The sequence below is a fragment of the Labrus bergylta genome, chromosome 24, assembly GCF_963930695.1.
Source record: "Labrus bergylta chromosome 24, fLabBer1.1, whole genome shotgun sequence".
NCBI lineage: Eukaryota > Metazoa > Chordata > Actinopteri > Labriformes > Labridae > Labrus > Labrus bergylta.
In genome coordinates, this window is record NC_089218.1 from 12,299,287 (window position 1) to 12,326,617 (window position 27,331).

Consider the following 27,331-nt stretch of genomic DNA (forward strand, 5'->3'; position numbering starts at 1 on the left):
AATTTGTCACACTCGTATTTTTTATACACTACTGCTTTTTTAAGTAAATAACTGGGTATAAAAAAAGATAATATAATTTTAGAATTCAAGTGGCGTATGTCTTAATGGCACCCTTTGATGAATGTGCCCCCTGGGTCGGCCCCCCCTTCCTTTTTATCCTTGGATGACCTCATTAAACCATATCACTATCTTCATTTGAAATAAAAAGCAGACCTTTCATGTTAGTTATTGAATTCATTTCCAGTAAACAACAGTTTTTTTCCCGTCAAACCTCCTCTCATTTTGCGACCCCTTTAAGGTCCGCAAACCTCAGATTGGTCAGCTGTGGTCCATGAGGGGGGGGGGTGGTGGTGGGAGGTGTTTAATCAGTTATTTTGATGCCGTGCTCGAGCAGTATGGACCCCAACAACAAGGCCTGCCTTTGATAATAAAGTTCCTAACCAGCTCTTAAAAGGGGATCTGCGGTTCATAACACACCGCGGTGTTGTTGATTTCTCTCCGGCATGGCAGCGCTCGCCGACAGCGGGGATAAAGTGCGTGAAGCGGCGGAAACGGGGCGGCGGATGTGAAGTGGTCCAGCCAAATAAATAAGATATGAACGCGTCTTTCTTTCTACCCAGCCTGGCAACCTCACTGAGAAGTAGAGGACGCTGCGCAGTGACGAGATGGCAACCATGATTTAGATGCAAGAATTATAAAAAACCTGACATTTTCAAAGGGAGGTTTCGTGTCGATCGCAGGTTGGAAGTACCGAGAGGCAGCGGCGCAGCGCCCGGGCTCTGGTGCGCCGGATCCCGCTTGGAATCAGATGAAGGGTCGGTGGTTGCTGGGCCGTATGGAAGTCCGTCGTCCATGATTGAGCGGCTACTTCAGGGATATTTTCTGCATGCAGAAGGGGTTGAACACGACGTAGCAGAGGTAAGCAAAGTGTCTCGTGTATTTGTGTCCCATAATAGCATCAAACTGTTTATTTTTGTGCAAAAGCAAGCTGCTTTGATGTTGATCTGACAGCCTGATTTGACGTTTTTCTTCGGACGTATTTCAATACACAGCTTCTTTTTTTTTTTTTGCACTCATCAATCTGTTAAGTGCTCTGTGAAAGACTGACACCGACTGAGCTGGTGTTGTGAGGAGATGAAGTCATGCTTTGATGTGCAACAGTGACTAATAAAGGCCTCACAGAAACAACAACAGCCAGAAAAAATCTTTGTCCTGCAGCATCGTGTGTTGCTGTCAAAATGAAAAGTGCCTCAGAAACGGGGGAAGTCAACAGTAATTTCAACCTGCTAACACACACATACTGTTAGTGAATGTGAGTAAATCAGATCAGAGCTGTAGTCTGCCCACACAATCAGCTCAATGCCAGTATAACAGGCCAGCTCAACTCCTATTTCCTCCCTAAGAGCTTCATGTAGGGTCTGACCCTGATCCTAATCTTTATATAATAAAATACAGTGTAGGCTAAGGTCATATTTGTCAGGAAACAGATTGCATTTGCCTGAGATTATCTGTGGTAAATAGATGACTTACTTTTTTTGCGAGCAGGAATATTGTAATTGCATGTGTGTGTTTATCGCTAATACAGATGAGAAACCGTCAGGTACTTTGATCTCTGCTTGATTTGGATGTGAATTGCGACATCTGTCTTTAGGGTGATGTTGGATAGGATTCATGCAGGAGAAATATCACTGTATTCAGTGTCTGAATCAATGACTGAACCTTGGTCCATTTGATGTTATAGGATCTATATTCCTCCAACACTCTGCTCCATCTTTGGATTGCACACCAGTACAAGGGAGAGTCTCTTAGTGCTGATCCTATTTTTGACTACTAGCACTATTGACCCGAAATTTGAGACCACTCTCATTATCAGTGCATCCTGACTGGTGCTTTTCTTTGAATTCCACAACAATATTGTTGTGGTTACCGCTGAAAAATGTGTCTGGTAGTTAAAATCTTAAACTAATACTTCAAAACTCGAATAATAAGTGTGGCAACAACACTAAGCACCCCCCTCCCCCCCACCTATAAACCCCTACAGATCCGTTTCCCATGCCCTAGTTAAACTAGAATGCCAGGAAGTCAGGAAGTGACTATTCAAGTTGCTCTAAAGTTGAAGAAGTCACCGGGACAGATTCAAGAAAATGAGTCAAATCTGAAACAATCGAGGCAGAGATATCAAAGAAAACTGAGGTTAACAGGTTTAAACACATTGGACTGGGTAACTAATGAAGCTCCAAGTGATTGTAAACGTCCGTGCTGTTTTCTGTGGTCCTGTTTTTGTAAAAGTGACCTCTTGCTGTCACTTGGAGCCTCCTATGTGAGAAGGGGCCCCGTTTAATGAAACTTTGTTGCAGAGAGTTTGAGAAAATAAAACCTCATGTTTGTCTGTTAAATATGAAGTTACTGATTGTATATCGTGTTAGCTTAGCTGGAAATAGAGACTGTAAAAAAGGGAAACATAAAGTCTGTGTTAGGTACACAAAAAATCATGTTACTAGAAAGTCACTAAACAGAACCTAGTTATCATGGTACATGTTTATATTGTAGGAACAAAAACAAACAATTTTGTGGTTTTTTACTGCCTCGGGTTAATTGTTTGAAGGTTCAGAGACTGCTTACGTTTTCCACTGAGCTAAAATAGCCACAAGCTTTAGCTCCTTATTAAGCATCATGAAAGAAAATCTAATCCACCAAATTCTTCTTCTTCTTCATTTCCCCCCTAACAGGGTTGGTTTTTTTCTTTCTTTGGTAAAACGCTGAATCAAATGTCTTCCGTTTGTTTTGCACAGTCTGTCTCGTTGGATTGGGTACTGTGGTTTGCACAGGGTTGGAAATCTAAAAAGGCACCGAAACACAAACACACACAAACTGGCATGGAGGAATGTGATGGGTGTGTTGGGGACAGGAAGCTGTCGCCTCTGACGGGACCTCCTCATTGTTCTACAATCATGCAGCAGCTATTTCAGGACTCGAGTGTGTGTGTGTGTGATTGTGGTCCAATCTCAGAGATGTATTTTTTACAACCTTTATATCAGACTTTAAGTATACAATTCAACTAAACTGACCTGTAAGTTGTTGTTCGGTTCACACGACACCCAACCAGAGATCCTGCAATATACAGAAGAGCAAAATTAGGAAATGGGACGCTTTATATTTTCCCTCATGTGTGTCTTTCTCTCCCTGCGGGCAGAGAAGTGTACCACTCCAACACCACAGCACTATTTGGGCAAATAGGACACATTTCTGGCATCTCTTCAGGGACTGGGTCACTCTCTCGCTCTAAAGCTCCACTTGTGATTTAATTAGGCTCATGTCAGCCCTGTTTTTTAATCTTTACATCTAATTTTTCCTGGTGCAGCTTTTAAGCTCTGACACTTGCATTATTCAGTGATGTAGCTTTCTCCACAGGCAAATAGCCCGAGCACTGCCCCACCTAGAAGAATCCGAGCCGTCTTTTTGAGTTCAGTGTGAGAGTCAGAGGGATGAAATGCTCTCCCTTTCCAGCCCACAAACATTTAGTTTTTATAGGAAACACTTGTGAATGTGAAAACTCTTCTACCCACTCTTCTTTAGTTTGAGCAGAGGATGAAAGTAGTCACAAATCAAACACAGGTTTTGGGCGTCTGTGCATTACTTCAGTGCCTATGCAGCATGTGTGAGTGTGTTTTGCACCATCACTAGTGGCTGGCTTTGTATTGATGTCAGCGCCCGGGTCTGTTTTTGCCTGGTTGTGTGTATATTTAGTCACAAAGTCTCACCATTTTATAAATATCCTGCAGAGCAGACTTTAGGCTGCTTCTTGAGGACTTCAAGTCAATTCAGGTGCGGGGGCCCAAATGGACAAACTGGTAAGATTTGATTTACCTTCATTTTAGGAGATGTGCTGAAATAACAGATAGATTATATTCTCTGGTTGGGTTGTCATGGTACCAGAATATTTAAATTTAAGTATAATATCAAATGATTTGGATTCCTGTTTTGATGCCACTTTCAGAGCAGCTGAAGATCTGTAGGATGTTTGAAAGCTTTGGTACATTTCGATAGTGTCAAATGTCTCAAATAACGGAGATTGTGACTTCCCCTCCTCTCCTTATCCTCCGACCCGTTCTAATCAGCCCTGCAGTTACCTGACTCGCCCCTCCTGCTCACCTGTAATTGTGCCTGGACAGACTTTTGACTGTTTAGTTGTCAGTTCATCGTCAATACTCTGCTTTGATGATGTAGGCCTACAGTTTTGTGCCTGTTTGGATATTTTTCTGCTTTACAGATATTTTATATTATATTTAGTTAACGTTTATCATGTGGGAACAAACATGACTCTTATTTAATGCTAATGCTGCTCTTTGTCTATACTAAGAATTTATTGGCTAGCATGCTAGCTAGAAATATACCATAGTGTTGTGATTTTATTAGTCTTGGTTGGAGCCAGACAGTTTTATTACAGTTAATCTTTATGTTTCTTCTGAAAAGTATTAGTGTAACGTATCAGGATTTGAGGACAAGAGAACTACATAATGGGAGTGTACCTTTAAGCTAATGGGGTTGCCCTGCCCCTGCAGCAGCTCATCTTTTATAGTGGAGCTCATGATCTCACACACCTCAGTCAAATCCCTGCTCAGATGACCACACTCACTCTGCTGGTCTTCGAGGCGTCGGGGCAGTAGGGCAGTGATGAGTCAGCTCTGCGATCCAGTCTACACACCGCCATTAATCCACTCACTGTCTCCTCTGTCTGCCTGTGTGTGTGTGTGTGTGTGTGTGTGTGTGTGTGTGTGTGTGTGTGTATGTATGTGAAAGTATTTTGTGTCACGGGCTGCAAGTCTGTGCAGCTTCACCTGTGCGTGCGTGTGCGTGTGCGCGTGTGTGTGTGTGTGTGTGTGTGTGTGTGTGTGTGTAGTGATAGCATGGCGCCAGATCCTCCTCCCTTTACCGCCCACCGATCCAGCCTGTGCAGAACTCCAGTGTGCTGAAGCGGAAATACAACATGACATTCTTGAAAAGGAGGGTTGGAAAATGCAGGAGACTCATGTGGAAACCCTGGTCATGCTTGTTTTCCTCAGATGTTAAACTTTCACAGCTCTGTGGTTCAAAAGTGGAACTATGCAGATTAATGTTCCTTGGTTCTGTGGTTTTAACACCTTCTGATAATTAGACGCTTCCTTCCTTCCTTCCTTCCATGATACAATCGCTGTAATTGAATTAAACTTAAAGACTACCGCTGTATAATTGCATTAGGAATATTTAATTGGAATTGTAATGTGGAACAGAAGTACACCTGTGACCTCATGTCCAACAGAGTCAGTAGAACATATATTTGGTCAGTGATTCATATTTCTGTACTTATACTGCTCTTTTATTACATACATATCTAAATTTCAGTAATTGTTTAGTCCTGGAATGCTTAACTTACAGTCAGGAAATGCCATGACAACAAGCCAGCTAGTTTTGACTAAGTGGTGCAAAGCTAAAGAGGAATGTTGGGCTGCGAGTCCCACACAAGGTCACCTATTGAGTGTGGGGGGGCCATGAGGAGGGGAGCAGGGGGTTTGGTTAGAGAAGAGCTATGGAGGGAGGGGGTTCATTAGAGGTTAGATATGAATAGCTCAGACTTTAAGTGTGTCCTTGAATGCGACACTGAGTGTAAATTGAATTAGAGCGGGCAGCGAGTCAAATGATCTCACTGCACTGACGGCGAGTTCTCTTATAGCACAGATTTAATGACTAAAGCTACACAAGTTCACATAGTAGAAATCTTCAGCACGCCCTACACTTGTTGCAAAGTTGAGTTTTGTTTACCAGGCAGGGAGGATTTCATTTGAAACTTCTCAAAGTCCAGAACAGGTATCAACCTTTTGTGAGAACGTTTCATCAGTGAGGCTGACGTTGACAGATTGTTTAAATTTAAGGTACTTCAGATCTCCTCCCAGCTTCTCTAGAAACAGAATCGTATTTAAACTCAGTCATCAATTCAAGAAAGAAAATGATCCAGAAGAAAAGCATGGCTTTGTGTGTCACCCTGACTTCAGTGAAAAACATTTGAAATGAAATACCTTCTTCAACAGTCTGAAAACTTGTAAAATGTGTTCTTTTGTGTATCTTGTTTTAGCAGAGTTTTCAGGGGAAACTTCTTCTTCTGATTTGATTCCGACACAGAACTCTGAGTTAAAATTTGTTGGACAGCTGGATGGACATGCAGCTTCAGCCGGGCGCTCGGGGCTCCAGCTGCAGATTGAAGCAGTGTGCTAATGCAGTGGATTAGAGACGACATTCTGTCAAAAGTAAATCCTCCTATTCTCTGTTTAATCCCACTGCTGGATGAAGGACACTTACCTCCTGAGAGTTTCACGTGCAGTAATGTACGTGTGTGTGCATTTCTGATGTGTTTCATAACAAGGCGGTGGGATTTTAGTTTGAGTGTGCTGAAGTTGTTTTCTGAGAACAGAGTTTAGGATGTGTGAGTGGGCTTTAATTTGTCAGTTTGAGGCATTGCAGACAGTCGGCATCAGTTTGCGTGCGTGTGGTGCCTTTTTGAACACAAGTGGCTTAAAACTGTGCCAGCAGCATCATGCTCAGCGCTGGCCTCTGCCCTGAGCTATTTATAGATCTGTGTCCAGATGTGTGGGCGTAAGTGTGTTAGTCTGTCTGTGGGAGCCTGATTTATAATGTAGCTCTCACATCACTGTGGGCAAAAACACATTTTAGAGGATTTCCAGAAAACTCCATTTCTTCTGAAGTCATTTAACAACTTAGATAAGAATCCCAAATTGTTGGCACACAGCTTTTTCTTCTCTCGGATGACTCGATAATAACTGACAAGAATGACTTAGGCAACTTCCCCGGACCCTTTCCTCCTCCAAAGAGCCTATTTATAGACCACCCTCGTGCCTAAATTGTGAGTAAGTGTATGCGTTTTCCAGCCCTCCATAGGTTATCAGTCACGTCTCGTTTCTCACAGCGGAAAACGTTTTCCCGTGGTGTATTTTTGTTTGCATCTCTGTTCCTGTGATAAAGACTTCCCAAAGTGTTGAACGAAATATTTCCCATGAAAGTCGAGACGAATATGATGTCACGGCTTTTCTTCCCCAATGACATGAACAATACGTGGATGTTCATATGCAGTGTTTCCCTCATGGTGCAACCAAAGCAGCAAATGTCAAACAGACAATGTTACCCATTAGCCAATCACAATTGAGCATTGAGCAGGCGATAATGGAGTCCAAATCATTACTAAAAGAGTGAATAATATTGCAATACCTTAATGTCAAACAATTGATTGGACTCTTAACAAATATTTAACCCATCACTGTTGATTGTTTGAGTTTTCATGGTAAATATATTACAGTGATTCCTTTGATTTGTACCTGTTGATCCCATTTTGAGCAACAGGAGATTACTTAAAAAATATATCTATTACAAAAGATTAGTGGTTTTAAAACTGGATGATAGGTCATACAGTTTTTGTGTTTCAGACCTACAAATGTCCCTTCGTCTTTGCTGGGTGTGTCAACATTGCTTTCATATATTTCCTGTATTAAATGCACGAGGCGATGATGCATTAGTGTTGTCCTGCATTAGTTATTTCATGCCAAGACCCAGACGTTAGTATACAGAGCCTCACAATCATGTCATTTTTCTTTAGTGTCGTGTGGAGCTGATTGTAGGTCAGTTTGATGACATCGCTTTGGAAAAAGGTCTCATGTTTGTAAAAGCAGAACAAGTTAAATCAGCATCCTTTGTTGAGGCATCAGGTGTTTAAAGGCGTGTTTACTTCTTCAAACACCAAAAATAAAAAGAATTCAAAAGCTAAATTGAAAAGAAATTTTTTTTTTCTATCACTTGATTCAGTTTTCTAATCTATTGGTCATTTAATGAGACGCTGTAAATGCATACATAAAACTAAAACTACAAATAACTGTGTGCTTTGGACAGCTTACAACTGTGTTTGATTTCTCCTTATTTCAGCACAAACCCGTTTATATTCTTCTCTTCATCTCTCTTCTTCTGCTGTTCAATATTTTATTTTGATCCATCTACCCTACTTCTACCCTCTCTCTCTCTCTCTCTCTCTCTCTCTCGCTCTCTCTTCCTCTCGCTGCCTGTCAGAAGCAAAGAGGGTGGGGGATGGAGGGTGTAAGCCTGGGCGTGAGTTCACATTCATTCTGGAGGAAAGCAGAGGAAGGAGGGATGTGGCTGAGCTCAGGTCTGATGTGACTCATGCGGATGCTGAGATGGTTTGATGTAATCACCTGTCCCTATAGAAACCAGAGTGCATGTGTGTGTTCAACAGCGTGAATTAGAAGAAAGAGGAGGAAGGGTCTGTTCAGGAGACTGAACCTGTTCACCTTTCGAGTGGCTGTTGGCGAAGACTAAATATAGCTTATAGATGAATGATAAATTGGATAATTCATTTTAGGTGCCTCTGTTTGATTATCCTGCTGATACACTTATAGTGTAATATAGTTGCACGCAAGGCTGCACAACTTTATTGATATCCAGTAGGTCTGCACCGTATGAGGAAAAAAGAAAAAAGAGCTGAAAGGGGAGTTCCTTTTGTGAGATATGTTTCATTTTCCATGCATTACTTTATCTAATCCTCATTTTGATCTCTGCATAAACTCATAGATAAATCAAAGGCATTGATCAATACTGAGCAAAAAATACTGACCGTCATCCCTCTTCTTGTCCCCCTTCATATTCCTCTATCATCATTTTGACTTCCTCTCTCTCTCTCTCTCTTTCTCCTTCAGGTCTCCAACCTCCCTCCACCCTTCTCCTCCCTGTGGATCACTGGAACGCCCTGTCATCAACCCTTCCTCCTCTGGAAAGCACCAGTGGAATGATTTCCGGTTCCTTAGCTCCTCATGTCTCTCTGCCCATCTCCTGAATCCATCCCTTTCCTTAGTCATAATGGATACCTGGATGATTTATGAAGTGCTCTAGTGCTCTCGAGCAAGGCACAATGGACAGGTTTCCTACAGTGTCACAAAGGTTGAACCTTGAACATTCACAGTGGGAGTGTGATATCAGTGAATGATTTAAAAGTGCAAATATAGAGTCATAAGAGGTTCAGTGATGCTTCAAACTGCCTTCTGGAGTGACGACTAGTGCCTCCTGGGAACTCTGAAGTGCCTTGCCCAAGGGAACGGCAGCAGGGCCAAAGAAATGTACAGCAAGGAAACCAAAATCCAATAGTTTTTGAGATTTTCTAAGACTACATCGCTCTCCATCTTAACCTCCATCTTTTCTCCATCTTCATTTCTTCTTGTTCTTTGGTGCGTTCAAGCTAAAGACACTAGGGGTCTCCTCCCTTCCTTTCCTCTTCCCTAACCTCCTTCTCTCTCCCTCTTTTTTTTTTTCTTTGGTGCACCCACCTGGCCTCCACCATTCGCCCCTCCCTCGCTACAGCTGTCCTCCCCCCTCGCCCCCGCCCCCAGCCATCCTCCCCCTCCCCATCCCTCACCTCTGCCTCCACCTCTGCCCCCTCCTCCCCCCACCACCACCACCACCACCACCACCACCACCACCCTCACCCTCAGTCACACTCCCATCACCACCATCACCACCACCAACTTTCCTCCTCACCCCCTCGCTTTTCGCCCCCTCCCTTCACTTCCTCCACCTCTTCTGCGGTAACTATGGCAATGGCTGCCACTGCCTCCTCCTCCTCCTCATCCACGTCCTCCCCGTCTACAGCAAATGGCAGCGCCAGAGAGCACTTGCTGGCGGTGCGTCGCCGCACCCCACACTCAAGGCCATACACGATAGGGTCCGATAACCTCCGCAGCCTGTCGGTGCACGGACCAGTCGGCGCATCCAATTCTGCATCATCTTCTTCCTCGACTATGTCGTCAGGGAACCAACAGGAGGCCGCGGTGGGACTCCAGCGGGCCAATAGCGACACAGACCTGGTGACCTCAGATAGCCGCTCGTCACTCACAGCGTCTATGTACCAGCTGACCCTCGGGCACAGCCACCTGGTCATCTCCTGGGACATCAAGGAGGAAGTGGATGCCACCGACTGGATCGGCCTGTACCACATCGGTGAGCAAATTGCCTCCTCCGTCTGAAGTGTGGAACAGTCCACTTTGTCTGGGAGATTTAAAGATGTATTTGCTGGATTTCATGAAAGAATACAACAAGGAATGTACATTACTAAAATAAACGTAGCCAATAATTCCCAATAATTCAGTTATTATCTAAAGCTAACACCAGTTTTTTTTAATTGTTAATTGTAGGAAATGTCTGCTAAGTGCTGAGATGGAAACTCAGGGAGGGATTCATTGCAAATAATCATTGGCATTAATAGAATCGAGCTAGTTAGCCTGGTATGATATAATGTGCAGCTTGTCCTGTTGGGTGTAGTTACTCAGCTATAATTGCTGCATTAGCATGTCAGCATCATCACTTAGCAATAAGCTTACCAGGGATGCTTTAAACATTACGTTTATAATCGAGGTGTGATGATTTTTTTTTTATATACTGTCACACTACCTTTGACATAAATCTATAAATTAAATGTAACCGCAACATTATTAAAAAGCTGTCCAGTAAGTGATCATTGCAAAGAGCTTGTGCTCAAATGGACCTCATTTGTGGTCTTTTCCTGTCTACCCATGGTCATCATTCCCGTCTGTCTCCCTGCTTCCCGTCCGTCTCCCTGCCTGTTCGTCCTCACGACTGTCCTCCTGTGTGTCTGTCGGTGTAATCAAACTGCAGTAGGATAGTTCTATGATGCCGCTGTTGAAGGGGTTGCGACTTGTAACTCATCTGAAGGTTAGAGCATTACATCAGCTCCTCTGCTGCTACATTAACCGGCTAATGGATTGTGAGTGTGTGAGTGTAAGATGGTGAGAGAAAGGGAGTCGGTTACACTGATGAAAAGTGATGCTGACTCAGCATCAACAGCATTTGAACGCAGTATGTTTCTTCTCATATTACACACTCTCTCTTTCTCATACACACATCAGTGCACAGACTTCCAGATGGTCTGAATTGACTTACAACTCGTTTGTCCCAAAAGTGGTCTCTAAAAAAACATTAGCATGTTTCATTATAGATGCACACTGTCTACTGTAAAGGACTGGCAGATAACTGGGATGGACTGCCAATGATTTAGCAAAAAACTATTTTATTTTAAAGATAGCATTCTAACTCTTTTTATCCCCAGCTGAGCACAAACGTCTTTAAGAGGCTCTCACACAAGTACACACCTAAACGCTGATGTTATCACCAGTTCTTGGCAAGCAGCTATTACTATGTAGTAGTTTATATTTCAAGAAGTAACTCTAAAATCGTCTTTAGATATAAAATAATCTACTAGAAGTCTCCTGTATTTTCCGCAAATAATAATAGGGCTACTTTCACTCCAGAAAATGCACAAAAAAAGCCAGAATATCTCCTCTGAAACAAGAGTCAAAGACTGTGATGCAATATAGTAGCATGAGTGAGCTGCCTTTGGGTCAAGCTTCGACTATGCCTGAGTGTGCTGTTCTCAATGATGATGTCATTTTTTGGCCCTGGTGTAATAGAGCAGCCGTCATCAGGTAATGAAAAAAGCACTACACAGAAGCTAAGGTCATCTCCAGCCTCAGGTGACAGGTTTTTTTTTTAGTCAGTGAGAGCGAGTACCTGTGACAATCCTTAATCTGAGACAGAGAGAGTAATGGAGAAAGGCGAGCTCCTCATCCTGCTAAAGTCTCTGCAGCTTCTTCCCAGTATTGATCCACAAGCAGGGGGATTTTCTGGGGTTGTTTCTCCCCTGGGGCGAGCCCTGTTTCCAGCCTGGCTGTCAGCCATGGTTCCCTGGAGCCGCCTGTGCTCTATAACCTCTCTCTTGTGTCTGACCTGTGTGTGTGTGTGTGTGTGCCGGTAGTGTTTGTGTGGGTCACACCTTTCACATGGTAGTATATAAGGTTTGGATGATTGCAGGGTTATCAGGTCAGACAGGTGTGTGTATGTGAGGTAAACGTACTCGCTGTCACAAACAAAGGCTCAGGGTTTATTGATGGTGACCCGGTGTGACAGAGGGGCAAGAGGTGTACTGTGTGTGTCTGTGTGTCTGTGTGTCTGTGTGTGAGTGAGAGGTTGATTGACAGCAGCATTGATCCTTCAGGACACAGGCCATTTGTCACAGGACATACACATTCATGTTTGATGGATGGACAGGCAGAGAGGAGATTTAGTTTATGACCTGAGGGCAGAGTTTCCCTCAGGAACCAGTAGCCTCCACACTTACTCACTGCTTGTGAAAAATCCTTGAATAAGATCCAAGCAATGCAAGTATGGCACTGAACTGTAGTTGTACATTTATTCATCAGTGTGTTGCAGCTTTTGTGAGGCTGCAGCATGTTTTAGATCAGTGGCTGACTTATCAGTGTTTGGTTGCTTGAACGTGATTGATGGACTTAACTACCTGATACCTACTCACTCATATCAGCCACTGGTTTTGATGCCTTGATTTCGGCATTTTGGCCATGGACATCTTGTTTCTATTGGTATGGGGGATAGAAAGGAGCCATTATTGTACCACAAGCTCATTGTTTTTGTACTCTGTAGTCTGTGACAGGTCACAATGGTAAGAAACTATGGCCTGTAACAAGCAGTGTAATTGTCTATTTCACACTTAATGGGTACAGGAGCATCATGCGCCAATTGTAAATGGTCTTGGTCTTTTTACACTACATCACAATCATCCATTCACACACTGATGGCAGAGGCTGATATATAAAGGGTCCCACAGCATGCACTATTCCGGTTCATACACACTCACAAGCAACTTGCATAGGTGATGTAAAATGATATAAACCTATTATTGTCTTTCTTTGTGGGCATTCATATCTGAGCAGACAGCATCTCGAGGTTAAAGCTATTTCCAGTTTTTAAGACATGACATTTTATGTTAAATTGAAAAGGGATGCTGAAAGATCAGAAAAATAAAGAACACTGATAGCTGCAAATGAACAACCTTCTAAAAAGACCAAATCCAACTCAAACATTTGGTTAGGTGCTTTTAATGAATACAAATCACTCACTCACTCTGTTGACTCTTGCTGAAGTGTCCTTGCATGCTGCTGCCTCATTAGGTGAGTCAATAGTTCAATGTGTGACCTTGTTGAACGTCTTGTTATTTCTTACAATGTCTGCTTGTGTCCTTAACTATGAAAATCTCATAACTGTTGCCAAATTAAAATAATCATCTGTGTGTTTGGTTTAAATAGAAGACGGAGAGGGAACTGTTTCTGATGTGATTGTTTTTTGTTTTTGTTTTTCAGATGAGACGTGTGTGGCCAATGTGTGGGACTCCAAGAACCGGGGTGTGAACGGCACCCAGAAGGGACAGATCGTGTGGAGGCTGGAGCCGGGACCCTACTTCATGGAGCGTGAGTGGTCCTCATACATCCTGTGTTTGTAGAAGTTTTATTTGTAATTAATGAAAGAACTTGACCTTTTGAGTATTTTTTAGTATGTTCAACGTGGCTCAAAAGCGGGGCAAAACTCAGGTGGAAAGGGCTCGTTTTCTGTACAGTTAATACAAATCAATATCGGCACCAAAATCTGTGAATTTTTCCTCTTTGGAGTTTGTATGGGTTTCAGTCTATAACTCATTATTTTTCCTTTGCAGCGGAGACAAAGGTCTGCTTTAAATACTATCATGGTGTTAGTGGAGCACTAAGAGCAACAACACCCTGTATCACCGTCAAGAACCCTGGAGTGCTGGTATGTCCCGTCTACATCTTCCTTCTCTTAACCTGCAGAATTTCACATATTTTGGGTTCAAATAATCACACATAGGAGCTGTATTTTTTCATTGATTGATTGATTTTTGAGATGGAAGGAGTGTAGTCACTGGAGGAAAGTGAATGGAGAGAGATGGATGTCACGGAGCACAAATTGAAGGCGAAGAGACGCTTGCTCCAGTTGAGTCACTACAATTTAAAGCAGGCAGCCTGAATCACAGCTCCAAATCCATTATCCAACTCTGATGGTTGCTCCTTTTAACTTTTCATCAACTCTCCCTTGGGAGGAAAGTTCACTCTTAAAATGTTACCCACTCATACGGCTCTCTGATTGTTTTTTTATTCATCAGGTTGGCAGTGAAGGCCGAGATGAGGACCAATCAGGGACTGAGCACTGTAGGAAACTAGTCAGCTTCACCCTATCAGGTGAGTGGAGTGATGGATTTTTCTATTGTAGTATTGTAGTATTGTAGTGCTGATGTTGGATGTGTGTTATTTTTCTCACTCTAGACATACGCGCTGTAGGCCTAAAGAAGGGAATGTTCTTTAACCCTGATCCCTACCTGAAGATGTCCATCAAACCCGGGAAGAGGAGCGGCCTCCCCAAGTTCACCCACCACGGCCAGGAAAGACGCTCTTCTATCATAGCCAACACCATCAACCCTGTGTGGCACAGTGAGGTCAGCAATATTTTCAAAAATGTAGAGGTGGGAAAGAATGACACCTTCTCTCATAAAGGCTGCTCTGTTTTTAAGATCAGATCAAACCTTTTCCACCATTTTCTTAGTACATTTAGATTCAAATAAATCAGAATCGGGGATAGTCTTCTTGTATTTGTTACTGATTAAAAATAAATGAGAAAAACAAACTTTCCTGTGACATAGCTCAGCAGATGGAAATATGAAAGTTGTTTTTGCTGTGGCTCTTCCTGTAGAAATATACCTTTGTGGCTCTGATGACTGACGTGTTGGAGATCGAGGTGAAAGATAAGTTTGCCAAGAGCCGACCAATCATCAAGCGGTTTCTGGGTCAGCTGATCATCCCTGTGCAGAGACTTCTGGAGGGGCCGACAGCTGAGTGAGTACACACACACTTTTACTGGTATTCACTGTGTGCAGGATTTGAAAAGACGACCATGAAAGCAGAAGCTGTATTGACTGTGTAGATGAATATTTTTTACTTTTGACTGAAGCAGCTCCTCCTACTTACTTTGAATGAGCACTTAGACAGAAAGAGAGAACGTCTGCAAAGACTTCTGACCTTCAGCATTTAACCGCAGTGACTCAACACAGCTCAGTCAATAATAATCAATATGCACCAATCAGCTCATTGTTCAGCCATTGATGGATATTGATCGACAGCATGGACATCATGTACTCGTGTGAACTTTGATGTATAGCATGTTCACAGTGTTTCTTACATTGCAGTTTCTGGTGGTGCTTGCATGTATGACTGAGCTTCTGTTTGAAGGCACAGAACTGACGTGTGTGTGTGTGTGTGTGTGTGTGTGTGTGTGTGTGTGTGTGTGTGTGTGTGTGTGTGTGTGTGTGTGTGTGTGTGTGTGTGTGTGTGTGTGTGTGTGTGTGTGTGTGTGTGTGTGTGTGTGTGTGTGTGTGTGTGTGTGTGTGTGTGTGTGTGTGTGTGTGTGTGTGTGTGTGTGTGTGTGTGTGTGTACTTGTTTGTGTGCAGCGATCAGCCAGTCAGCTACAGCCTGTGTCGTCGTCTCCCTACGGACCATGTGAGCGGGCAGCTATTGTTCAGAGTGGATCTCACCTCCACAGGACAAGAAGGTGTGTGTGTATTCATCTTGTTTACTCTAATGTGTTTTTCAAAGCCGTGCTTGTCCCTAATCTAAATCTTCATCCCTCCATCCCTCACTTTTCTCCCAGAAGCTTCCCCAGACGCCGGTGGGAGTATCCTGGGTGGCACAGTGAACGGTGACCCGGGCAGCCCCTCCGACGATGAAGACCTCCCTCACCAGTCCTCACGCGTCACATGTGGCGCTTCCCCCACAGGGTCTGACGAGGGCTCCTTGTTAGTCAACGGAGCTTGTTACTATGGTGAGGACAGTGTGTGGCGGGAAGCTGGGCAGATTGGGGAGGAGGACCTGCTTCCTTTGGCTGTAGGGGGCCACACCCATCGGCAGGTGTCGCTAAACGACTACCTGGACGCCATCGAGTCTCCCAGAAGCCCCGGTGAGCGGCCTCTGGCGGCACCTTCGCCAAAACTTCGCTCAAGCTTTCCGACGGACACTCGCCTCAACGCCATGCTGCATATAGACTCTGATGAGGATGAGGAGACAGCGGGGCAGCACAGGGAGCCGTCACAGGAGGCGAGAACGCAACAGAGTTCAGGCTCATCAAGTAGATCAGAGACATCAGACTCTCAACAGGGGAGCCTGGGGTCAAAAGCAGAGCTCACTCGAGCTGGAGCAACAGAGGCAAGTTCCTCTGCTTGTGCTCAGCCTGGACCTGAGCCTGCTTCGGCTGATCCCGGAGCTGCAGAGGGGGCCAATGGAGTCCAAACACCAGCAGCTTCTGAGGCTACGACTGGAACCAGAGAGGTCGCCATGCCCGCAAACATCAATGCAGAAATGTGTGCAGCTTCCAGCTCCTCTGAGGCATCAGGAGCCGGAGCAGCAGCCGAGCCTGGGGAGTCTGTGGGGGAGTGTACCTGTCAAGAGCTGAGCAACAGGATGGGTGCAAACCTGGATATACCCTACAATCCTACACTTGGTCCCCTTTCGCCCATTCAGGTGAGCAGCTGTAGTGTAGGTGACTCAAAGCTTCAAGGTTTGGATGCAAAGTTGAATGAGTTTGTGTTGAAGTTTAATCAAGTTTCCTCTCGTCTCTCCTCTCCTCTCCTCTCCTCTTCTCTTCTCTTCTCTCCTCTCCTCTCCTCTCCTCTCCTCTCCTCTCCTCTCCTCAGGAGGTGGACACAGGAAAAGAAGTGGCTCCAAAGGCAGAGGAGGAAGGGGCGGAGTCATCGAGCAGCGAGGCTAACGGGCCGATAGCAGCAGATGCTTCCACCAGCAGCATTGTTGCTGACCAGGGAGGCGGGGCTTCTGAAGCTGGTGGGTAAAGAGTTTTGTGCATTTTTAAAAAGAATTGAGAAGCATAGCATTACAACATTGTGAGCTTTTTGGCATCTAGATAAAGAAGTGATGTACAGAGCTGCTAGCATGCTGTAACACTCATATTCTTGGTTTAGTCTAGAGAGTAAAACATTTCATATGAAGTAGATTTAAATGTTTTACTTCCAGGATAAGTTGACTTACAGCCTTTTTTCCCTTGTTTTATTTAGATTTAAAGCTTTAGTCATTACCCTGTGTAAGGTATAATATATTTTACCTAAATATTTAAATTGTGATTCATCATAAACTTGTGAGAGCATTTAATTATCTTGCTGTGGAAGTATTGTTGGTTTAATTTGTTTAATGATGTGGTGTTCTTGATTAATAGATTAATAAAGGGCCCTGAGATGATCAATGTGTTTTGTATCCAGAAATCATCCATGAGGATATGTGTACTCTCTTTACAACACACACATATGATAAGTTGTGTATTTTACAGGAGGGGGAGCCAGTGGCGGGGCGGGTCAGGAGAGAGAGGAGGAGGGAGGCGAGGTCTGGATGAGGAGGCAGTCCATGCAGGCATCAGGGGGCGTGCCCCAAAACCTGGAGATGGGCGGGGCCAGAGAGAGTGTGAATGGAGCGGCAGGGGCTGAGAGAGAGACAGGTGAAAAAAAGTTTTAATTTAGAAAAAATGTATTTGTTGTTTTCTGTCTCAGATCCGAAAGAGGGTTCACTCTCGAGCAAAATCTGCATCAGCGTCTCTGCTATGTCAAGAGGATTGAGCGATCAGGGAGTATTAATAAAAGACTGGAGCATTATCCACAACAGAACAAGTTTTCTGCAGCGGCCAAAAAGCTCCTGGATTACAGCCACAACAGTTGTGCTAGTTCAACCTTCTGACAGTGTTGGATAAGTGTTGTAAAGAACCCATCCCTGAATGTCTGAAAGTCTTTTTACAGTGCATGTAAACATACAGACTTCTGCCCTTTCTTATTTTTTTAACATAAGCCAAAATGTTGCACACCTATCATCATATAATGTGTGTGTGGTGGGTTTGTGTGTATGCAGGTGCCACAGCTCAGGTGAATGGTCATCCGTCAGTTCGGTCCCTGCCATCCATCCGCCATGACATCAGTCGTTACCAGAGGGTGGACGAGCCACTACCTCCTAGTAAGTGTGTGTTATGTGTTGTGTGCATCAGGTCTTCAAGTCTTCAGCAGGTCCTTAAAGATCTATTCTGAGTTGTGTCAATGTCTGTTTTTCTAGACTGGGAGGCTCGTATAGACAGTCACGGACGGATCTTTTATGTCGACCATGTGAACAGAACCACAACTTGGCAGCGTCCCACTGCTCCCCCTGCCCTGCAGACCCTCCAGAGGTCCAACTCCATCCAGCAGATGGAGCAGCTGAACCGCAGGTCAGCACAAACACTAAATAAAGCCTGCAAAGGTGAACATGTGGAACTCTTTTAATTTACTCCATTCACAAAGCAGCTCTGATGTTACGCTTAGGTTGAAACTAAAAAAACGTTATTAATCATACAATAAGTAAGAAAATATGTAAGTGTATGAAATCAAACCTAAGCAGAAATGTTTAATATTGCTGATAATGTATCCTATCTTCACGACTTGGAATGCAGCTGTATGACATTATCTATTCAACTTCTGTTACCAACACACTGATGTGTACTCTCTCCAGGTATCAGAGTATACGGAGGACTATAACCAATGACAGCAGACCAGAGGAGCCGCCAGCCAATGAGCTGTCGACGGACGAGACTGACATGCAACCTTCCATGCCAGGTATTCCCTAACGGCACTGCTCTCAGGTTCATGTGGTGTTTAAAACGTCCTGGAGTCTTAATGTGTGCACTCTTTTTTTGGGACTGTTTTGCAGAGCTGCGTAGGGAGAGCAGTGTGACTCAGTCAGGTTCCAGGTCTCGTCTGTCGTTGCTGCTCCAGTCTCCCAGCGCCAAGTTCCTCACCAGCCCCGAGTTCTTCACTGTGCTGCATTCCAACCCTGTACGGACGCTTGTATTCCTCATCCATCTCTTCTTTCTTTTCAACCAATACATCTCTTTTCTTTATCTACACTCTGTTCTTCTGGTCAGATAAAAGTAAAACCTTCTTTTCAACCTTTATGGACCACACACAATAAAAAAGGGACTGTATGGAAATGATTACAACTGTCAGAAAAAGTAGAAGGTTGTGTGATTTATGGAGGGTAGTCGTGTTTTTGTGAGAGATTTGTCCTCTCTTTTTTTTATCCCAAGTTTGAATGCTAATTTGGTAGCAACCTGTAGCTTAGCTTGGGATTCATAAAGTGAAAATAGTAGAACTTTTAGCCTGGCTCCTTGGGAAAAAATGGTATTGATCAGGGTGCCATTAGTGTTGCAGGTATTTGACACATTAAAAGAGCAAATGTGTACAAAATCACCAAGCTTTTCCTTTTTGTAATGATTGAAAGTTGAGTGCTCTCTCCCCACACTAATAATGTTCATACGGTCCCCTACTCATCAAAACCAGATCACACACCTATTAGTGATAATAATGGTGATTTCATAGTAGCAAAGTCAACAACTTTACTGAACGAACCTTTTCTTTTCTCTGGTGGCTGTTTCCTCTCTTTTATTGGTGTTTTCTCCTTTCTTCTCTCTACTCTCTGTTCTCTACCCGTCGTTCTCTGTCTGTCCTTCACCATCTCTCTCAGAGTGCCTACCGTATGTTCACCACCAACACGTGTCTGAAGCATATGATCAGTAAGGTTCGTCGGGATGCTCACCACTATGAGCGCTACCAGCACAACAGGGACCTGGTGGCCTTCTTCAACATGTTCGCTAACAAACAGCTGGAGCTGCCCAGAGGCTGGGAGATGAAGCACGACCACACCGGCAAGGTGGGGATGACACCGCTACACCCAGTGACATAAAGTCTATTAACCACCAGGATAAAAGTGATTTCAATATATATCAGTAAATATCTTAAAATAATGACATAAAATGAACAGGTTTAATGAACGACCTTTAGAAGAAATGAACACCAACCTCATTAATATAGTAACAAGGCAATACGGTTATTAGTTATTTGATGAATTAAACATCATATGCATGAGAAACGTTGTACATGGACTTAACAGTTTCTTGTTTTTGTGTTTAACCGTGCAGCCTTTCTTCGTGGACCATAACTGCCGCGCCACCACCTTCATCGACCCCCGGCTGCCTGTCCAGAGCACACGCCCCCCGAGCCTCCTCGCTCACCGCCAACACCTGACCCGCCAACGCAGCCACAGCGCCGGGGAGGTCAGCCCACGACGACTGGTAAGACACACGACGGTCTGGTGGATTCAGAAGTGCTTCTCTGAAGCCAGAAAGAAACCAAAACATTGTCTTCCCCTCGCTCCGTAGGTGGGTGAAGACCCTCGACACGCTGGCCCACCTGTCCTTCCACGGCCTTCCAGCACCTTCTCCTCCACCAGCAGGGGGCAGTGTCAAGATGTGGTACCAGTTGGTGAGTTCTTAAAACAAAACACATGTGCACATAGACAACACTTCAAAAGGATCAAATGTGAGGGTTAAGAATGTCCATGCTCTTTCTGTAGCTTACAACGACAAGATTGTGGCGTTTCTACGACAACCGAACATCTTTGAGATTTTGCAGGAGAGACAGCCCGACATCAACCGGAACCATTCACTCAGGTACACACACACACACACACACACACACACACACACACACACACACACACACACACACACACACACACACACACACACACACACACACACACACACACACAGAGTGCAGTATTTAAACGTTTACCTTCCATGACTACAGGGAGAAGGTGCAGCTCATCCGCACAGATGGAGGGTCGGGATTGGCCAGGCTGTCAGGTGATGCTGACCTCGTCATGCTGCTAAGGTAAGACCTTTTCTAAATGACTCTTCTTTCTGTTGACCACCCTCTGTGTCTTACTGTTAAAGTGCGTATCATTACTTCCTTGTTTCCTCTCCAAGGTATTTTCTTTTGTTCTTTTTGGGTTTCATCATGTCACGCTTCTGAATTAATTTGACTTAAATTCTATCTGTCCTCTCTCTCTTCTCTCTGCCCTGCAGTCTGTTTGAAGATGAAGTAATGTCCTACGTGCCTCCTCACGCCTTACTTCACCCCAGCTACTGTCAGTCACCTCGAGGCTCACCCGTCTCCTCCCCACAGAACTCGCCTGGTAGGAGACTTGGACACAAATGAAATATAATAATGAATGAATGAATATTGAAGATTTGCATTAAGGCAGGAGTAACCAAACAGTTCTCTATTTTCTCATTGCACTTCACAATAACAGTGAAGTTGTCATTTCCTGTTCATTTAAGATGGAAGAATAAAAAAATGTCTCCTCCAATTTCTTGCCAACAACAGTTGATTTAGTCAGCTGAAAAGGCAGCTGTCTCTGGGAGATTTGATCAGGCGCTTGCTTGCCAAGGAGGCTAATGCTGGCTTTATGATTTTGTTTCATACGTCATCACAGGGTAACTACGGGTAACCATTCCCAGCAGACTTAAAAAAACAACTTGTCAAAAGGGGCCCTTTGTGGCTAAGCACTTGATTTTGTTAACTTGCCACATGTAGCACACACTGACCGGGTTTGTTCTTGTGTTCCAAGTAAATAGTGAATAATAAAATACCCAAATGAACGATTAAGGACATTTCAAATTTAAAATCTAACCAGCATCACTGTTCAGTTCCACCTTTGTATTTTCAAACAGCATGTTTTCAGTTCAAAACAAAAGAAAAGGCTTGTGCATTCTGAGTGTGACACAATTGCAGGTAATGTTGGCTAATGTTTCTCAAGTTGATCCTTTTCTTACCCATGGTAAAGATAAATGTGTAAATCACTGAACTGCAAAGTGGAAATAAATAAATGATAATGCAGCTAAGGAGTATAACTTCTTCTGCTCTCTGCCTGCAGGCACTCAGAGAGCTAACGCCAGAGCTCCAGCACCCTACAAGAGAGACTTTGAAGCCAAACTGCGCAACTTCTACAGGAAACTGGAAACTAAAGGCTACGGCCAGGGACCGGGGAAGCTGAAGTAAGTGGACTGTGTCTGAATAAAGCAACCTTTCTTTTCCATTCCTGTGTATGTAAAGTGTTTCAATGTCTGTCCACCGACCTGTTTGTGTCTCAGGTTGATCATCCGTCGTGACCACTTGTTGGAAGATGCCTTCAACCAGATCATGTGTTATTCCCGTAAAGACCTGCAGCGCAGCAAGCTCTACGTCAGCTTTGTGGGGGAGGAGGGGTGAGTAGATGAGAGGAGGAGAAAAACACGAATGAACATGCTCTGTACTAAGATGAATGTTTGTGAAAGTATTTTGTGTCACGGGCTGTGTGTGTGTGTGTGTGTGTGTGTGTGTGTGTGTGTGTGTGTGTGTGTGTGTGTGTGTGTGTGTGTGTGTGTGTGTGTGTGTGTGTGTGTGTGTGTGTGTGTGTGTGTGTGTGTGTGTGTGTGTGTGTGTGTGTGTGTGTGTGTGTGTGTGTGTGTGTGTGTGTGTGTGTGTGTGTGTGTGTGTGTGTGTGTGTGTGTGTGTGTGTGTGTGTGTGTGTGTGTGTGTGTGTGTGTGTGTGTGTGTGTGTGTGTGTGTGTGTGTGTGTCTCCTCCACCATGTTGTAGGAGGAGATGGATATGACATGTGACATCAGATTGTTTAATTTGGGTTGACTAAATAAAAGTGTGTGTGTGTTACAGGTTGGACTACAGCGGGCCTTCCAGAGAGTTCTTCTTCCTGGTTTCTAGGGAGCTTTTCAACCCTTATTATGGTCTGTTTGAGTACTCCGCCAACGACACCTACACCGTCCAGATCAGCCCCATGTCGGCCTTCGTAGACAATCACCACGAATGGTGAGCAACGATGGTGAAGCTCCCACCTTATATTAAAATACCAGATGACTTGTGTGTGTGTTTGTTTGTGTGTTTCAGGTTTCGGTTCAGTGGTCGTATTCTGGGTTTGGCTCTGATCCATCAGTACCTCCTGGATGCCTTCTTCACCAGACCCTTTTATAAAGGCCTGCTGCGAATGTACGTACAGCAGCTGTAACGCTGACATGTCTTTAAACGTTGTTCTCTGACACTAAACACACTCCTCTCCCACCCTGTAGTCCCTGTGACCTGAGCGACCTCGAGTATCTAGACGAAGAGTTTCATCAGTCTCTTCAGTGGATGAAAGACAACGACATAGAAGACATGCTGGACCTCACCTTCACTGTCAATGAGGAAGTCTTTGGACAGGTGGGGCTCTCACTGTGTACCTGTATGTGCTGACTGCTGAGTTTTAGCTTTCTCTTTAGAAAAATAAAGAATGGAAGATGTAGATTCTGTGTGTGTGTTCTCGTAGATAACAGAAAGAGAGCTGAAGCCCGGCGGAGCCAACATCCCCGTCTCCGAGAAGAACAAGAAGGAGTACATCGAGCGGATGGTGAAGTGGAGGATAGAGAGAGGGGTGGTGCAGCAGACGGAGAGCCTGGTCAGAGGTTTTTATGAGGTGGTGGATGCCAGGCTGGTGTCTGTGTTTGATGCCAGAGAGCTGGAGCTGGTGATCGCCGGCACAGCGGAGATCGATTTATCAGACTGGAGGAACAACACAGAGTACAGAGGAGGTGAGAGACATATTCACTACTCATGGTTGTGTTGCCTCCAGTACATATGTGTGGCCTTTATAATGATTGAAATATCACAAATATGATGTTTCCCTAACATCCTGTTAACCCTTTGTGACTGTAGTAATATGAGCATGATGTGCTGTGTGTAGGTTATCACGACAACCACATTGTGATCCGGTGGTTCTGGGCGGCGGTGGAGAGGTTCAACAATGAGCAGAGACTACGCCTCCTGCAGGTAGAGTGTGTGTGTTTGAATAGACTATAGAATAGAATAGAATTTCTTTATTGATCCCAAACTGGGTAATTGTGGCGTTACAGCAGCAGGTTGTCCAAAAACACAATATTAGCAAATAAACACAATATGATATTAAATAAACACAAAAAATATCAAAACTAAGAACGAGAATATATACAACCAGGATTTAACTTAGCATTACTAGTCTAAAATATGAAAGATTAAATGTAAATGTGCAAAAACAGAGTAGTAAATGGACAGTATTGACATAGGGAGATGTGCAATCATTTTTGTTTGTGATGGTGACAGAAGAAAAGTTGGTTATTAAAATAATGTAGCTTAAAAAATCTTGGATGTTATTTCTCCTTTTCTGTCCGTCTCTCTCACACCTGCCTTCAGTTTGTGACCGGGACGTCCAGCATTCCTTATGAGGGCTTTGCGTCTCTGCGAGGCAGCAACGGACCTCGCCGGTTCTGTGTGGAGAAGTGGGGGAAGGTTACCTCACTGCCCAGGTAAACACTCATCATCATGTTTGGGTTATTCCTCCAGGATTTGAAGTCCAAAAACTGTGATAACAGCAACACTGACTGCTGCCAAAATATGTGACAGCAGGCAGATTGAAGAACACAACAAACAGCACAAAGAGAAAGTGAATACAATCAAACTAAAACATCTGACCCGTGTATATAGAAATGTGTGAGGCATCAACCTTCATTTGTTTTCAATTAAACTCTTCAATATTACTCAGAATACCTACAACATGGATTTTCTGTCATTGGTAGGATGGATAGTTAGATACGGTTAAAATCATAGTAATATTTAATGAATAGTTATAATAATAATAATAATAATTAATACTTAATGAAAAGTGTAACCACTGTGGTCTCTCTCCAGAGCTCACACCTGTTTCAACCGACTCGACCTGCCTCCATACCCGTCCTTCTCCATGCTGTATGAGAAGATGCTGACGGCCGTGGAGGAGACCAGCACCTTTGGGCTTGAATGAGACTCTCATCTCTCCAACCGCCCGGTTCCCAGCTCCTCCCGGTATAACCTTGAGAACAGCCTTGAGAACAATCAAGCTGGATCTAAAGTCGATGTTCTTTTTGTTTATAATTCATAGTGAGAGGCACTAAAGACATCTGAACCATGAAGCTGCACTCTGACTTTTTCAAACGCCCCATGTACAGAGGCTAACAGTTCCTTTTTGTTGCACTTACACGTATCGAGCACCTACTTAGTAACACACGATTTCACCTGTGTGATGTGACAAATGAAGACCCATACTGCCTTTGGGACCAGAATCATAACTGCCAGGATTGGATCAATCGGAGGCGTTTTGTCCCCTCCACAAAGTAAAAGTTTCAAACTTGCATCAAAGAAGAAGCAAACGCTGCCTTCACTGCAGAAGCTGAGTAGACTCAGCCTCCTGAATTCCAGTTTGGATGGACCTGTGAGGAACACCAGGCCCACCCACAACTGCATTGCAGTGCAGCGTCTCCATGTGGCCTGTTGTAGTAACTGCACTAGTGTCACTAGTGCATTTGTTTCTCAAAGCCTTTTGAGGAAGCTACTTTGGTGGAGTTTGTGCGTTTTTCCAGTGAACTTGTTCCGAACCCGAACAGAAGCTTTGGTATTGTTGTTACAGTATTTTCATCGATAAGAAAAACGTTGTTTTCTAATGATGTGGCAGTGACATGTTGTGATTTGAATGTACCTAACTTTATGATGTTGAAAGTGTGAGAATCAGTTTGAATAAGAAAATGAAGTTACAGTGTGTAACTGTATCCACTGACTTTGTATTTGATTGATTTGAAAACAGTTTTGACCCAGGACTATTTTCTCCAGTTTACTTTCCTTTACACACAGTAGGTGTAGATTGAAGTTAATAATTGTACATCTGAACAAACAAACTAAATGAAACGTACACACACCAGTGGGGGATACAGAGACTTTACATGCTTGGCAGCCAGAAGAGGAGGGGAGGCAAGAGATCAAAAAACCTCAATCCTTTGCAATCTATCAATCTGCCACTCCCAGGTCAGAAACCCCAAATCACACAAAGCTCGTCTACAGCTCCTGTGTCAAAACGAAAAGGTTTTCAGTTGCCAGTTTGAAAAAAGAAAATTGTATCTTGAGATTTCAATCATTCATCTTCTGGTATGAATAAGTCTCCACAGTATATTCCTTGTGAAAATAATACTTTTTTTTTCATTGTTATGAGCATTGTTCACCCTCCACACTTTGACGAGAAGATCTGAATGATGCAGGGTTTTCTCCTTTGCTACTTTTGAACCTGTGATGTTGGCCACTGGTGTATATGTGAGGCTAACTTTGATGACACATGCTGTATGTTAATCTTTCTCTTGAACTCTGACACCGTTGAATAGTTTCCCCCTGGATTTGTACTCTGTGTTCTTTTCACGATGATGTGTTTTTTCATTGAATCACATTGTTTGGTGACGTTAACGTGGAGTGCTCAGAACGGACAAACAGCAAAGCATGAACATTTTATCAAACAAAACATCGGGGTTTTTTTGGATATTGAGACCCTGGTTACCGTCCTCTTCACTCACACACACTCACACACCCCTTCCCCTCGCACTTTGAATGTAAGCACGCCTTGAACTGCCACTGTCCACACATCGGCCTAAATCACTTAGAAATGAAGTTCCTGAATTAACCCCCTTGATCGGCTTTTAATTCACATTTATTTATTCCTCCATTTGTGACTAAATTTCGAACATGTGAAGAAAAAAGTGAATTGAATTTTGAGTTATTTTTCATACTTATGATATACTTAAACCTTTACCATGTTTAGATTTGGTCATTCTAAATTACTATTTTATAACCCTGTTACATCCATTCATTTGGTCTATTCCACAATTCTGAATGTGATCTTTGACTTTGACAAAATGTAGATTTACTCTCTGATTATCAGACCATTTTTTAAAGTGGTATCATTTTAAATGAATAGTTTATGATTTCTTCTTTCTGAGAAAATATCTCAAAAACCTCATCGATTTTCACTTTCTTTTTGTTCTGACTTCATTGGATTTTTCTTTCATTGTGTTGTAGTTTTATTTTAGAACAATCCTTTGTCTAATCACAGGTACTGTTGGTTTTATGTTTCTTTGTGGAAATGGGCCTCTGTAAACCAAAGTAACTGAAGACAGACTGCTTTTTTTATGTGCATTAACGAGACTGATAACCTTTAGACCCCGCTTTTCAACCTTTGGAACAAATTTTGATAAAATTCTGAACCTACAGTTTTTCCTGTTTACACTTTTTAGAGAATGAACTTTAAAACAAGATATAAACAAACACTTTTTGGTATTTGGTTGAAACTTGGGTAGGAACTTTTAGATTTTGGAATGTATACACTCAGTCTAATTCAAATGAAATGAGATGAATTATTCTGTTTGTCATGATTGAATCATTTTATTTCCCTCACTGAATGCACTGCCCTCTGTTTGTCTAACCAGAATGTACCAAAGGTTTGAGCCTAAGCTGACTGCCTCACATCTTACAAACAACCACTCTTTCTGTACAGTCCACCTCACTTTTAGAAATGAATGTGTCAGCACTCTTCTCCTGAAATAAAATGTCATTTCTCTATGCAAGCTGTTTCTT

General features: G+C 43.4%; 1 protein-coding gene across 2 annotated transcripts; it reads left to right on the plus strand.

Annotated features, from left to right (window-relative positions):
- Positions 1-368: 368 nt before the first annotated feature.
- Positions 369-27,321, plus strand: hecw2b (HECT, C2 and WW domain containing E3 ubiquitin protein ligase 2b). 2 transcript variants are annotated; one of them, XM_065951917.1, is made up of 30 exons: positions 369-918; positions 8,751-10,044; positions 13,275-13,382; positions 13,625-13,719; positions 14,090-14,165; positions 14,250-14,419; positions 14,674-14,816; positions 15,429-15,529; positions 15,629-16,494; positions 16,668-16,812; positions 17,312-17,476; positions 17,881-17,982; positions 18,079-18,229; positions 18,511-18,614; positions 18,709-18,833; positions 19,522-19,707; positions 19,976-20,128; positions 20,216-20,318; positions 20,410-20,506; positions 20,646-20,729; positions 20,924-21,033; positions 21,775-21,895; positions 21,992-22,105; positions 22,553-22,705; positions 22,784-22,882; positions 22,963-23,092; positions 23,199-23,460; positions 23,613-23,698; positions 24,098-24,210; positions 24,593-27,321. In XM_065951917.1, the coding sequence occupies exons 2-30, from the start codon at positions 9,639-9,641 to the stop codon at positions 24,702-24,704; spliced, it is 4,680 nt and encodes a 1,559-aa protein (XP_065807989.1). In that variant the 5' UTR covers positions 369-918; positions 8,751-9,638; the 3' UTR covers positions 24,705-27,321. The 2 variants fall into 2 exon arrangements, with proteins under 2 accessions (XP_065807989.1, XP_065807990.1); XM_065951918.1 differs by having other exon boundaries at positions 15,632-16,494.
- The last annotated feature ends 10 nt before the right edge of the window (positions 27,322-27,331 follow it).